Source organism: Erinaceus europaeus, chromosome 3, assembly GCF_950295315.1.
Source record: "Erinaceus europaeus chromosome 3, mEriEur2.1, whole genome shotgun sequence".
NCBI lineage: Eukaryota > Metazoa > Chordata > Mammalia > Eulipotyphla > Erinaceidae > Erinaceus > Erinaceus europaeus.
In genome coordinates, this window is record NC_080164.1 from 167,363,388 (window position 1) to 167,375,984 (window position 12,597).

Below are 12,597 nucleotides of genomic sequence, written 5' to 3' on the forward strand. Positions count from 1 at the left end.
CTACCCTCCCCTCCCACCCCAGAGTTTTTTACTTTGGTGCAATACTCCAAATTCAGTCAAATTCTGCTTTGTGTTTTTCCCTTTCTGTTCTTTCTCAACTTCTGTTTATGAGTGGGATCATTCCATACTTATCTTTCTTTTTCTGGTCTATCTCACTCAACATAATTCCTTCAAGCTCCAATCCAAGATGGGTAGAAGATGAGATTCATTAATCTTTATAGCTGAGTAGTATTCCATTGTGTATATATACCACAACTTGCTCAGCCATTCATCTGTTGTTGGACACCTGGGTTGTTTCCAGGTTTTGGCTATTTCCCTAGGACAGGAATTACTGGGTCACAAGGAAGGCCTATTTCTAGCCTTGTAAGCATTCTCCAGACTGCTCTCCACAGAGGCTGGACCAATTTACATTCCCACCAGCAGTGCAGGAGGGTTTCTTTGTCCCCACAATCTTTCTAGCATTTGTTGCTGCTACCTCTTTTGAGGTGTGACATTCTCACAGGGGTGAGGTGGTATCTCATTGCTGTTTTTATTTGAATTTCTCTAACAATCAGTGACTTGGAGCAATTTTTCCTATGTCTGTTGGATCTTCTGTAGTGAATATTCTGTTCACATCCTCTCCTCACTTTTCAAATGGGTCATTTGATTTTTTGTTGCTGAGTTTGGTGAGCTCTTTATATATTTTGATTATTAGCCTCTTATCTAATGTCTGGCATGTAAAGATCTCCCATTCTTTGAGGGATCTCTTAGGGTGATGGTTTCTTTTGCTGTGCAGAAACTTTTTAATTTGATGTAGTCCCATTGGTTTATTTTTGTTTTAGTCTTCTTTGCAGCTGGACCTGTGTCATCAAAGATGCCCTTGAGATTTATATGGGAAAGAGTTCCATCAATATTTCCTTCTAATTTTTTACAGTAAGGGGGACAAAGTCCCACATGGAGTTCTGTTTTCTGCTCCAGAATTATACTTTGGCTCATCTCACTTTGCCACAGGCTTCTTCTCTGATATAATACTGGAGAACATATTCCAGCACAATAATACTTTGGAAGTGACATTAAATAGGTTTTGAAAGTCTTAAATTTCTACTTTGGTTGGCTTATGTGGTTCTTTTATTTATTTATTTCTCCTTTTGTTGCCCTTCTTGTTTTTTTATTGTTGTTGTAGTTATTGATGTCGTCGTTATTGTTGGATAGGACAGAGAGAAATGGAGAGAAGAGGGGAAGACAGAGAGGGGGAGAGAAAGACACCTGCAGACCTGCTTCACTGCCTGTGAAGCGACTCCCCCTGCAGGTGGGGAGCCAGGGGCTCGAACTGGGATCCTTACGCCAGTCCTTGCACTTGGCACCAAGTGCCACCGCCCAGCTCCAAGTACTTCTGAATAGAAACTCAATGAATCTACAATTGAATGTGAGTATCCAATAAATGCTTGGGATCAGAAATTACAATAGAAAAACTGACTTCAAATGAATAGCTCTGAAGAGTACTTTAGGAAACAAACAAAAAACCCTGACTATCATTTCTGAAAAAAAGAGAGCAATCAGACTTACTAGGAAAACTCAGACACTTGCATATTTAAATATTTAAATTAGTATTTCCAAAATTTCCATTATATACATATATACACACACACACACACACACACACACACACACACATATATATATAGTCTGTGAAATTCTTACCCCCTTTGGATCCTTTACAAAGTAGCTTCCACTTGAACCTTGACGGATTCTTTCTGGAAAAACTCCAAGTTCTATTGCTTGTTCAGCTTTTGTTATAACCTCAGCAAATTCTGGATCATCTGAGAATGCATTCAGCCCTGAAGAACCAACAATGGCTGCATTAAGAAAAACCAGTGCTAATACAGAACATGAGAAAGAAGAAGGAGCAGCAGCTAGAAAAATGCTCCTGATATGGACCTGCCACTTTGGATTAGGTCATTAGCAGTAGGGCGTCAAGGTGTGGAGAAACATCAAGTAGTCTGAATAAGGGGCTGCCTTACATCAGCCAGGCACGTCCTCTAGTCTGCCATGTGAGCTATTTTTTCCACACGTGGTCTCATTTTAAATGAATTACCAGAAACTCTGTTGCCCAGGAAGCATCCAGTCCCGTTGTGGACTGAAGGTTTGTATTTGTATTTTTACAAAGCAGGTTGTAGTTCTGGTCCCCAATATGATGGTATTTAGAGTTAGGGCCTCTGGGAGGTAATTAGGTTTAGATGGGACCCCCTATGATGGACTCAGTATTAGTGGCCAGAGCACTCTCTCTCCAGATCCGGTAAGCACACAGTGAGATGCAAGGCAGAAGAGTCCTCACCAAGAATCTAGAAGCTGGCACTTCGCTCTCCGTCTCCCCAGTCAAGAGAACTATGCAGAAGAAATACCTGGGGCCCAGCGGTGATGCGCCTGGCTGAGCACACGTCACCTGGGGCAAGGATCTAGGTTAAAGCCCCTGGTCCCGACCTGCAGGGGGTATGCTTCACGAGCAGTGCTACAGGGTACCTCTCTCTCCCTCTCCTACTCCTCTCTCGATTTCTCTCTTTCCTAGCAAATAAAAATAATAAAAATTTAAAGGCAAATCAAATTATCTTTAAAAAAAACAATAAAATTGAAAAAGAAACACCTGTTGTCTTGAGGCCATGTGACCTGTGGCATCCTGTTATAACTGCCTGAACTAACACAACGCCTCTGGTCTGTAGACCCCCACTCTTCTTTATGAATACCTATCTCACACTCTTTCCTCTCCTCAAATTCCCAGCACTTCCCCTCTCTCACCCAACTTCCTACTCCACTAAGAGAAGCAATCAGAGACCACCACCCCCACCCTCAGCACCACCTCTACCCAGTCTCTGTGGTGATCTGTCCAGCTCTAAGAGCAACTCCTTACCCTCCCTGTGCATCAGACACGCTCTTCGCCTGGCTACTACAGGCATTTCTTTTCTTTTTTCTTTTCTTTTCAAAGCAATTCTTTCCCTCATCAATAGTTCCACTTAATGGAGCACTTCTATCACCATACAAAGCATGCCGTGATTTTTCTCATCTTAAAGCAATTTCTCTAGGCACTCCTTCATGTATTCCACTTTTAGCAGAAGGCCTCTACAGTTATTTCTATTTATCACATCCTATTTTTCTTCTTTCATTCTCTTTTTAAAACAATATATATTTTAATTATATATACATATATATATATATATATATATATATATATATAGAGAGAGAGAGAGAGAGAGAGAGAGAGAGAGAGAGAGAGAGGCAGAGACCAGAACACTGTTCAACTCTGGTTTGTAGTAGTGCTGGGAATTGAACCTGGGACCTTGGAGCCTCAGGCATGAAAGTCTTTTGCAGAACCATTATGCTGTCTCCCCAACCCCCTCTAAAGAAAGCGAGAAAGAGAGATCTAGTCATTAATAATGGGGTTGTGTGTTAGGGACTGAACTTAGGACCTCATGCCTGAGAGTTCAAGCCTTTATCCACTGTGTCACCTACCAGGCCTCTTCCAAGTCTCCAATTCTCTTTCAAACTCTTTTTCAAAAAAAGATTTTATAAGTAGATTAAAGGTGGAGGGAGGGAGGGAGGTAAGAGCAGCACTTCTGCATACGAGGTGCGGGGGATCAGACTCTGATCCTGAGCTCAATACTTCATCTGTTACACCACCTCCCGGGCTGCTGAACCCATCCATGATCCCATTCCAATAATAACCCTTGTGTTCTCGACTGGTCCACTGGGTCCAGGATGCACTTCATTAGGTGTTTGCCCTCTACCATTGACACCTCCATCTCCTCTGACATCTTCTGATTAACTCGGGAATCCCCCCGGTTCAGGTCATGGTCCTCTTGTCATCAGCACCAGCAACTCCCCAACTCACAATACAGCTCAAGTTTAGACTTCTGCCCTGCACCGCAGACTTTCGGACTCAGTCAGCATCTCTCTCTTCATGGTGTTTAGACCACACCGACTCCTCACCTTTAACACCCAGCTTAGCACCCCTCCTACCAGGGACACGCTACTGCAGTTGTTGTCAACACCGGTTCTTCCACCTATTCAGACAAAGCTTGGACACATCCGGGACGCCCTCCCCTCATCAGTCTATCAGTAAGTTTCATGCCTCTCCCTGTAGTAACAGACACCCAGAGAATCCAACCACCTCTGACCATCTGCGTTTCTTCCACATGATCCACATCTCCGTCAACTCTCGCCTCCATCACGGCCAGAGTCCCCTGACTGACTGGTCGTCTTCTTTCACTCTCTCCTCAGGTGATAGAGAAGCAGACCATGTTACTCCTTTGCATAAAATCACCCAGTGGTTTCCATTTCATCCAAAGAAAAAGCCCAAGGCCACGAATGGTCCCCAAGACCCTCACCTGCCTCCCTGAACAGCCACTTTATTTTTCTAATGGACATTTCTTGCTTATTGTATCACACGATTTATTTATTTGGTGAGTCCCAAGAAGGCCTGGCTTTCTTTCACTGTCATATACACAGGTCTAGGGATGGATGAACACTCACTAAACAAATTCATAAGAAATTATCTGAAGTGCTTAGATGAGCCAAAAATTATTCACATTTATTTTTAAACATATAAATAGTATTATGTTCATTTGATACCATAAAAAAATCAAAACAAGCTTTTCTTCTTTTACTTTCAGAAACAGTTGTTTTTCTTTTTTAAGTTTGCACTGAAAAAAGCACTTCAAAAAGGATTCTTGAGGACATTTAACATATTCAAAAGAATAAACAACTAGTCATGTCTCTAAAACTGATATAATAATTGTACATCACTCCTATTTATCCCTTGAAAAGCTTTAATAATAGAGAACTTTGGAGACTTTATTTTTTAATTCTACAGTCTGTCCCTAACACCTAGATAATGGGTCAGCATTTAGTGTGTACTGAACAAACATTTAATTGAATAAGTGAACTATTTATGTTCCAGAATGTACTAGCGACCCATATCAGTGCTCAAGTGATTTCTGTTTTTCTACACCAGGAATCTTAACATGAACTTGAAGCTGTGTGTTTCCATTCACTCGGTGTAATGGTGTTCTTTCCAGGATGTATCACTAACTGATGTCTTGGGTCAACGTTTTAAATCCTTCCAAAGACAAGAGCTTGGTTTTTTTCCCCAGGCCCCCTCTGTATGAAAACAAATACATAAACGTCCTTTTCAGGAAATCAATCTCCGATCGTTTCCTTCAATGCAAAACCAAAGTCTACTTACTCCTCTGCTTGCTGAGATAGCTGTGCAAATACTGGAAGATCATGTCATGTTCCCTGGAGACATCTCTACCCTCTGCCTCCTTCCACACGGCAGTGTTTTCAGGCTTGTCAGCCTCCACATTCCCCTCCCACTTCATGCCTCAGCTTCTCAATAAGCCTCCTTAAAATATAGTCTTCAGAAATGAGCAGCCATTGCAGAAACAGAAATATCTGCCTTGACACTATACACTGAAATAAAAAGCACTCTAATATAAAGTCAACTGTTTGGGAGTCCAGCCCCACTGCTAGTTCATATTCAAATGGCTAAAGTCTTAGTTTAGTCTCTCTTCCCGGACTCGACGGTTCAGACTGTGACGTTATTATTAAGCGCTATCAAAGTGCCTAATGGGTGACGCTTTGTGAGTTCATCATAGAACCTGCCTTTGTTGTTCTCACGGAGTCCACGTTTACACTCTGGATGCTTAGTCAGCTTTAACCAAAGGGAGGGCGGTCAGAGGCATTCCTACGAAATCAGGGCGGATGTTTTCATTGCTTTCCTTCTGATTTGTCTCTGCACAACTTTTTGGGGAATATTAGATAATGTCCCGCCATGAAAATGGGCACTTTGGAGATGGCTTGGGTTTACCATGACAATCCAGAAAGGCACTTACAGACAGTTGGTCTGTTACCTACTTTCAGAAGGAAAAAAAAAAAAAAAGAGAGAGAGAAGAAAGAAAACAGGCCAGATAGTAACTCTTCTGAAGTCAAAGTCATTGCTTTTTCAGAAGATTTTGTAAGCAGTGGTGTACAATGACTCTCCTTCTTTTGGTTACTTAGGCACTACTGGCAGCGAGTTAAACTTGGAGCACACCTACCAGTGTCAACACTCCTCCAAGCTATGATTCTACAGAGATCTGGCCTCAAGGCTTGCTGTCATCCTTTCATTTTTAACAACCCAGGGGCATGTGGGCTGTACTTTATTTTCAGTTAAAATTACTGTCATCTCTTTTTAGGGATACACTTATGGAAATAAACACTTGTCTATCAAATATTCAGCATTTCTGAGAAGATAACTAATCCTACAGTTGTGTACCCCCTTCAGGGCTCCCAAAGGAAGTGATGGGGAGGCCGGGTGGTGTGGCGGTGCGCCTGGTTGAACACAAGTTCCAATGCTCAAGGACCAGTGTCTGAGACCCACCTGCAGGGGGAAAGCTTTGGGAGTGCTGAAGCAGTGCTGCAAGCATCTCTCTGTGTCTCTCCCTCTGCATCTCCCGCTTCTCTCTCAATTTCTGGCTGTCTCTATGCAATAAATAAAGATTTTTTTTTTAAGTAGGGGTGGGTGGTGGCATATTTAGTGGATTGCTTGTTACCTTGTGCAATGACCCAGGTTCAAGCCTCTAGTCCCCACTTGGAGGGGGGATGCTCTCAGAGGGGTGGAGCAGTGCTGTAGATGTCTCTCCTCCTCTCTCTCCCTCTCTCGAAAGAAAAAATGGCTGCTGGGTGCAGTGGAGTGATAGTGCTGGCACTGAGCCCTAATGACAGCTGAGTGTCAAGAATGAGAAAGGTGGCGGCTAGTTTTTATTTAATGCATCCTGCAAGTCCATCTGATCAGATGCAGTTTATACCAGTGGTCTAAATTCCAGGAAGGCAGAGATCTTCGCTTTGTTCTAATACACGCCGTGTTTAAGACAGTACGTGGCACACGGGACTCAGTAACTTCGTTAATTACTTACACTATCCTCTTTACCACATTTATGAGCTAGTGCTGGCTTTTCAATAAGCAGCACTTGGAAATATACATAGCTTTGCATAGTGGTTTTTTTTTTTAATCATCCTTTAAAAAAAATCAATCAAAATGAACTCTTCCTCATTTAAGTCCTGGATTTGTATCGTACTCAGTGGAATACTTTGTGAAGAAAAAAACAAATAGCTGGCTCACAATATCTAAACCCTGCCCAAGATTTCCACTGCTATTGTTTAAATTTATTATTATTTTACTGCCACCGGGGTTATTGATGGGGCTTGCTGGATGCATGACTGCTCCTGGCGGCTTTTTTTAAACTAATTTTTTAAAATATTTATTTTCCCTTTTGTTGCCCTTGTTTTCCATTGTTGTTGTAGTTATTGATGTCGTCGTTGTTGGATAGGACAGAAAGAAATGGAGAGAGGAGGGGAAGACAGAGAGGGGGAGAGAAAGACAGACACCTGCAGACCTGCTTCACCGCCTGTGAAGCGACTCCCCTGCAGGTGGGGATCCGGGGGCTTGCACTAGGATCCTTAAACTGATCCTAGCACTTTGCACCACGTGCACTTAACCTACTGTGCTACCGCCCGACTCCCTCCTGGTGGCTTTTTTAAAAAAAATAAATACAGAGAGAAACTGAGAGGGAAAAGGAGACACACATAGAGACCTGCAACACCGCTTCACCATTCATCAAGTTTCACTCCCCCTGTTCCCCGCCCCCACGGACTGCAGGTGAGGACTAGGATTTGAACCTAGGTGCTTGTGCATGGTACCATATTTACATTACTGACTGTGCCACAGTTCAGCCACTCAGTGCTGTGTATCCTTCAGGCTTCAACATGTATACCCTGTCCTCTTCCTCTGCTAAGTATCCTTGGCCTCTAGATCTACAGCATGGGTCAGGGGACCCCAAGCCTACCCCATCCAAACACACTGATCGCCTGTAGCCATGTCACTGTGCATACTTATATACAAAGTCTGTGCTTGTAAACACACACTTCCTTTTTCTTGCGTGTCTCTTTGTGAATTCTAACATCATTCTCCAATTGTCAGGCTCTCCAACAAAATAGATTAAGTGCTCCTGATTTATATTAACTGAGGTCTTGGAGAAATTACTTCAGCTCTCACTGTACTTCCTTCAAAATGAGAATAAAAAATAGTACTCACTTCACAGGGATGGTTATGAATCACACAGAACTATGCCCTGCACGTACTATAGTGAAAGCATTAGCTATCATCATCTTTTATTACTCTCCAATTGCCTGACTCAAAATGACAACTCAACTAGAACAAGGAATGCTGGGAATCTTGCTCTGACGTTGATCCAGTAGCAAACACGATGGTTTGTGCTGGTACCATACCCTGTCACATGCTTTCTTAAAGATAGCGGTCATATGACATTTTTTCCACTGACTGAAGTACATTAAAATTCCCGCTTATATAAACAACATAGCCAAATATCAAAAGTGACGTTAGCAGTAATCCAAAGTGCCACCTGGAACTTGAAGTGGCTTCATGGAAACTGGGTGGTAAAAAAATAATGGGCTTACTAAAAATTGTTGGAGAACAAACTAAAGTTAAAATTTAAAAGTATGTTCAACAATTTGTTTGTCTCTTTTCAGCCACCAGGTTCCAGATGCTAGCATGATGCGACCAGGCTTCCCTGGACAGACAACCCCACCAATGTGTCCTGGAGCTCCGCTTCCCCAGAGCCCCACCCTACTAGGGAAAGAGAGAGGCAGGCTGGGGAGTGTCAATGCCCATGTTCAGCGGGAAAGCAATTACAGAAGCCAGACCTTCCACCTTCTGCATCCCACAATGACCTTGGGTCCATACTCCCAGATGGTTAAAGAATAGGAAAGCTATCAGGGGAGGGGATGGGATACAGAGGTCTGGTGGTGGGACTTGTGTGAAGCTGAACCCCTCTTATCCTATGGTTTTGTCAATGTTTCCTTTTTATAAATAAAAAATTAAAAAAATTAAAAGTAAACTTAGAAACTACTCCAATTCCTCAGAAGACTACTTTAAACACGTCTTCCCCCACAGAACTTAAAAATTCAAAAATTATTTTGAAATCCACTAAAAATGAGACCTCCACAGTAAACAGCTAAAACGAACAATCATTTTATAATACTGGGGATTCTACAGCAAAATGGAAACAGTGCAGGGCAGGAAAACCTAAGTGGGCTCAGCTCAGGTTTCCCCAGCCCTGGCTTTGGCTGAATTCTGAGGTTCCAATAACTCTATAGTTATTCCAGTTTCATTCACTTCCAATCCTCATAACAAGAATGGCGTGCATAACTAACTTGCTGTGCTGTTGTAAGAATGATTAATTTATATATAAAAAAAAAAAGGCTCCAGGAAGTATAGGGAGTGATACAAAGGGGCCAGGTGGTGGCATACCTGGTTAGGCACACATACTACAGTGCGCAAGGACTCAGGTGCAAGTCCCTGGTCCCCACCTGCAGGGCGGGAAGTTTCAAAAGCAGTGAAGCAGGGCTGCAGATGTCTCAGTCTCTCTCCCTCTATATCTCCCACTCCCCTCTCAAGTTCCCTATCTCTATCCAATAATAAATAAATAAGAGTGATACAAGATTATACTGGAAGGTAGGAGGTCCTTTCAATAACCCCCTGATGCTATACTGTATCCTGCTTCTTTTTCTGGTTTTAGTTTTATTTGCATGCAAGGCTTCACTTTCACAGAATATACTTGCAAGGCATTAGGCATTTTAAAATCTAGCTGCAAGAGGTAACTTGGGGCTAGAAAAAGGCAAACTAGTCACTGAATCGCAGTTGCTTCATACATGGGATTCTACGTAATATTCATTCAGTGTGGGTCTATTTTGATCTGGTTCCAACTTCATACTTGCTTGTCCTGTTACATGTTGTACCATCAACACAACACACACCCAGTAACATGGACGTCAGATTGGTTTACTAAAGCTTGATTTGTGAAACACCTGAATTGCTAAGCCCATGTTCCCTTGGATCTCTCAAGTTTGCTTTCTCTAGGACATGTTTGAATCTAAGTTCAACTACAACTTGAATAACCTATTCTGTTCAAAAGTCTTTAAATTGCAGAAGGCCCATTTGGGTACATGGTATCTGACAATTTCAAGGAGAACCTAGCAGATTACTGAAAAACTACAAATTCTGTGACTTTTCCTTATGCCTTCACATCTCACTGAAACCAGAAAATCCGAATAGTTAGCATTTTTATAAATGAGTCCCCTCTCGTCTCTAGGTAGAACGCTTATAAGACGACTCCAGTTCACCATCAAGATACCTGACTGGCCTCGGCTTACTGAGAACTAGTCTCAACAACAAATCTGCAAGACTGGAGAGGTATGCACAGTGTTGGACCCTCAGGCATGAAGTCCTGAATTCCATCCCTGGGAACATTCTGGCAAGAGCCACAGTGATGCCCTGGTTCTCTCTTCTCTTCTCTTCCTGTCTTTCTTTCTTTCTTGAAAATTGCCACCAGGGTTATCACTGAGGCCTAGTGCCAGCACTAACAATCCACTGCTCCCAGTGGCTATCCCCCACTTTTGTTTCTATTTTATTTGATAGGACAGAAAGAAATTGAGAGGATGGGGGGAGGTAGAGAGAGAAAGCACAGATACCTGAAGACCTGCTTCACCATTCGCCAGGCATCCCACTGCAGGTGGGGAGCAGGGGTTGGAACCCAGGTCCTTGTGCATGCTAACGTGTGTATTTTACCAGATGTGCCAGCGCCCTGCCGCCCCCTTCTCATAAACAAAGTCTTTTTCATTTTATAAAGGGATCGTTGGTTTCCCTATGTAAAGCCCAAGACTAGAACCGACCCTAAGAAAACTTTGCAAAAGAAAAGAGCTTTCGGGGCAAGCACAGAAACGCAAATGCCTCTGCCTCTTTCTGGTTCACGTCATAATAACCCCATGTGGCAGCAAAAAAAAAAAAAAATTTTTTTTTTTTTTTGAGTTCCGCCGGCAGGAAAGAACTTTGCTGTCAGTCGCTCGCCTTGCAATTCCACTGGGCGGGGGAACCCACCTGCTTTCAAAGTTGAGGCTGCTTCCCTCACTTCCTAACTCAAGTCCCCAAGCCAACCAGAGCCAAACAACTGACAGCTTTGGAGAACTCACGGCCCCATGTCCGACCCCCCAAGTTTAGGCTCCTTCAGGGGGTGGTGGTGGGGGAATGGGCTCAAGGGTCAGAGTTAACGACAACCTCAGTTCAAGGGGAGGACAGGGGGTAAGGGGCGAGCGAATGGGGAGCAGGTGAGAATGGCCCCCAGGCCCCGCGCTTTGGGATGTCTGCAAGCTGCCCTTGCAACTCTGCAGGGCTCAGAGCTTGGGATTTTGGGGTGTCTGCAAGCTGCCCCTGCAGCTCTGCAGGGCTCGGAGCCCGAGGTTTGGGGTGTCTGCAAGCTGCCCCTGCAGCTCTGCAGGGCTCGGAGCCCGAGGTTTGGGGGTGTGTGCGGCGGGCACCCCGCGACGCACCTGAATTCGCGGCCCTTTTCGATTTCCGGCGGGCTCGCGAGTTGCGGTGGATCCTCCCGCCGCGGGCCGAGCTGCGGGGCGAGGAGGAGGATCGCCGGCTGCCGGGCTCCGGCTTGGGCTCCGGCTTGGGCTCCGGCTTGGGCTCCGGCTCGCTGAGGGACCCCGCGTCCAGGTCGGCCGCGGCCTCCAGCAGCCTCACGGCTCGGCCCGGGGCACCCTTCCGCGGCGGGGCCCAGGTCACCCGCGGCAGCAGCGGCTCCCGCTCCTCATCGTCGTCCCCCCCCTCCTCCCCGCTGTCGTCTGCAGCCGGCCGCCCGGGCTCGGGGGACTCCTCCATGGCCACTCTCCGACGAGGCCGGCTTAGAGAGGCCAGGTGCCCGCGGCTGGTGTTGGCATCACGGGCGGCAGGAGACTGGGTCGCACAGGAGCCACCTGGCCGGCGCGCAGCCCGGATCTGCCGCCGCCGCCGCCGCCCGGCGGTTGCCCCGCCTCGCCGCCTGCTAAGCCCCGCCCCGCGCCTGCGCAAACGATCCTGGAGTTGGGGGGCGGGGCGGGGCAGGGCGGCCACCTGTGTCGCCTGCGGGGCCTTCTGGGGCCTCGCTGCTGCTGTCCCTAGTAGGTTAGGGCCCGCCACAGTTAACTTATCTCAGCGGTGACACCACCCTCATCCTACACAAACCACTCCAAAGACAGAATTCTCTCACAGAGAGATTCCTAGTCTATACTTAGCTGTTTTCTCTGTGTAATGCTTTAACTTTCTAAACATTTTAATATTGCTTTCAACTCCCCTTGTTCTTGTCATTATTCCTTCCTGATAGAGGTAGTCTGTCTTTTCTGTTTTATTTCTGACTAATGTAGCTAGACTTTTTAAAAATCAAATTTTATTAGTATTTATTAATTTTTTTATTATCCTTATTTATTGGATAGACACAGCCAGAAATTGAGAGAGAAGCGGGTGATAGGGAGAGAGAGACACCTGCAGCACTACTTCACCCCTTGTGAAGCTTTCCTCCTGCAGGTGGGGACCAGGGGCTCGAACCTGGGTTCTTGCCCACTGTAACGTGTGCACTCAACCAGGTGCACCACCACCCGGCCCCAAATTTTATTATTTTTTTCAAAAACCTTTTTTCCTCTCTTAGCTAGGGGAAAATATATAGCTCAATTGATAGAACATCGGACTCT

At 44.9% G+C, this 12,597-nt stretch overlaps 1 protein-coding gene across 2 annotated transcripts in view; it reads right to left on the bottom strand.

The window, feature by feature from the left end:
- Positions 1–11,905, bottom strand: part of PI4K2B (phosphatidylinositol 4-kinase type 2 beta) — a 28,077-nt gene extending 16,172 nt beyond the window's left edge. Inside the window, exons 1-2 of one of the 2 annotated variants that reach the window (XM_016193434.2) lie at positions 11,416–11,905; positions 1,681–1,817 (exon numbers count right to left, since the gene is read on the bottom strand). In XM_016193434.2, the coding sequence (XP_016048920.2) occupies positions 1,681–1,817; positions 11,416–11,752 (474 nt within the window). In that variant the 5' untranslated portion in view covers positions 11,753–11,905. Of the gene's footprint in view, positions 1–1,680; positions 1,818–5,215; positions 5,503–11,415 lie in introns of those variants that run through there. The other variant, XM_060188264.1, reaches the window with a different exon arrangement.
- Positions 11,906–12,597: the final 692 nt, after the last annotated feature.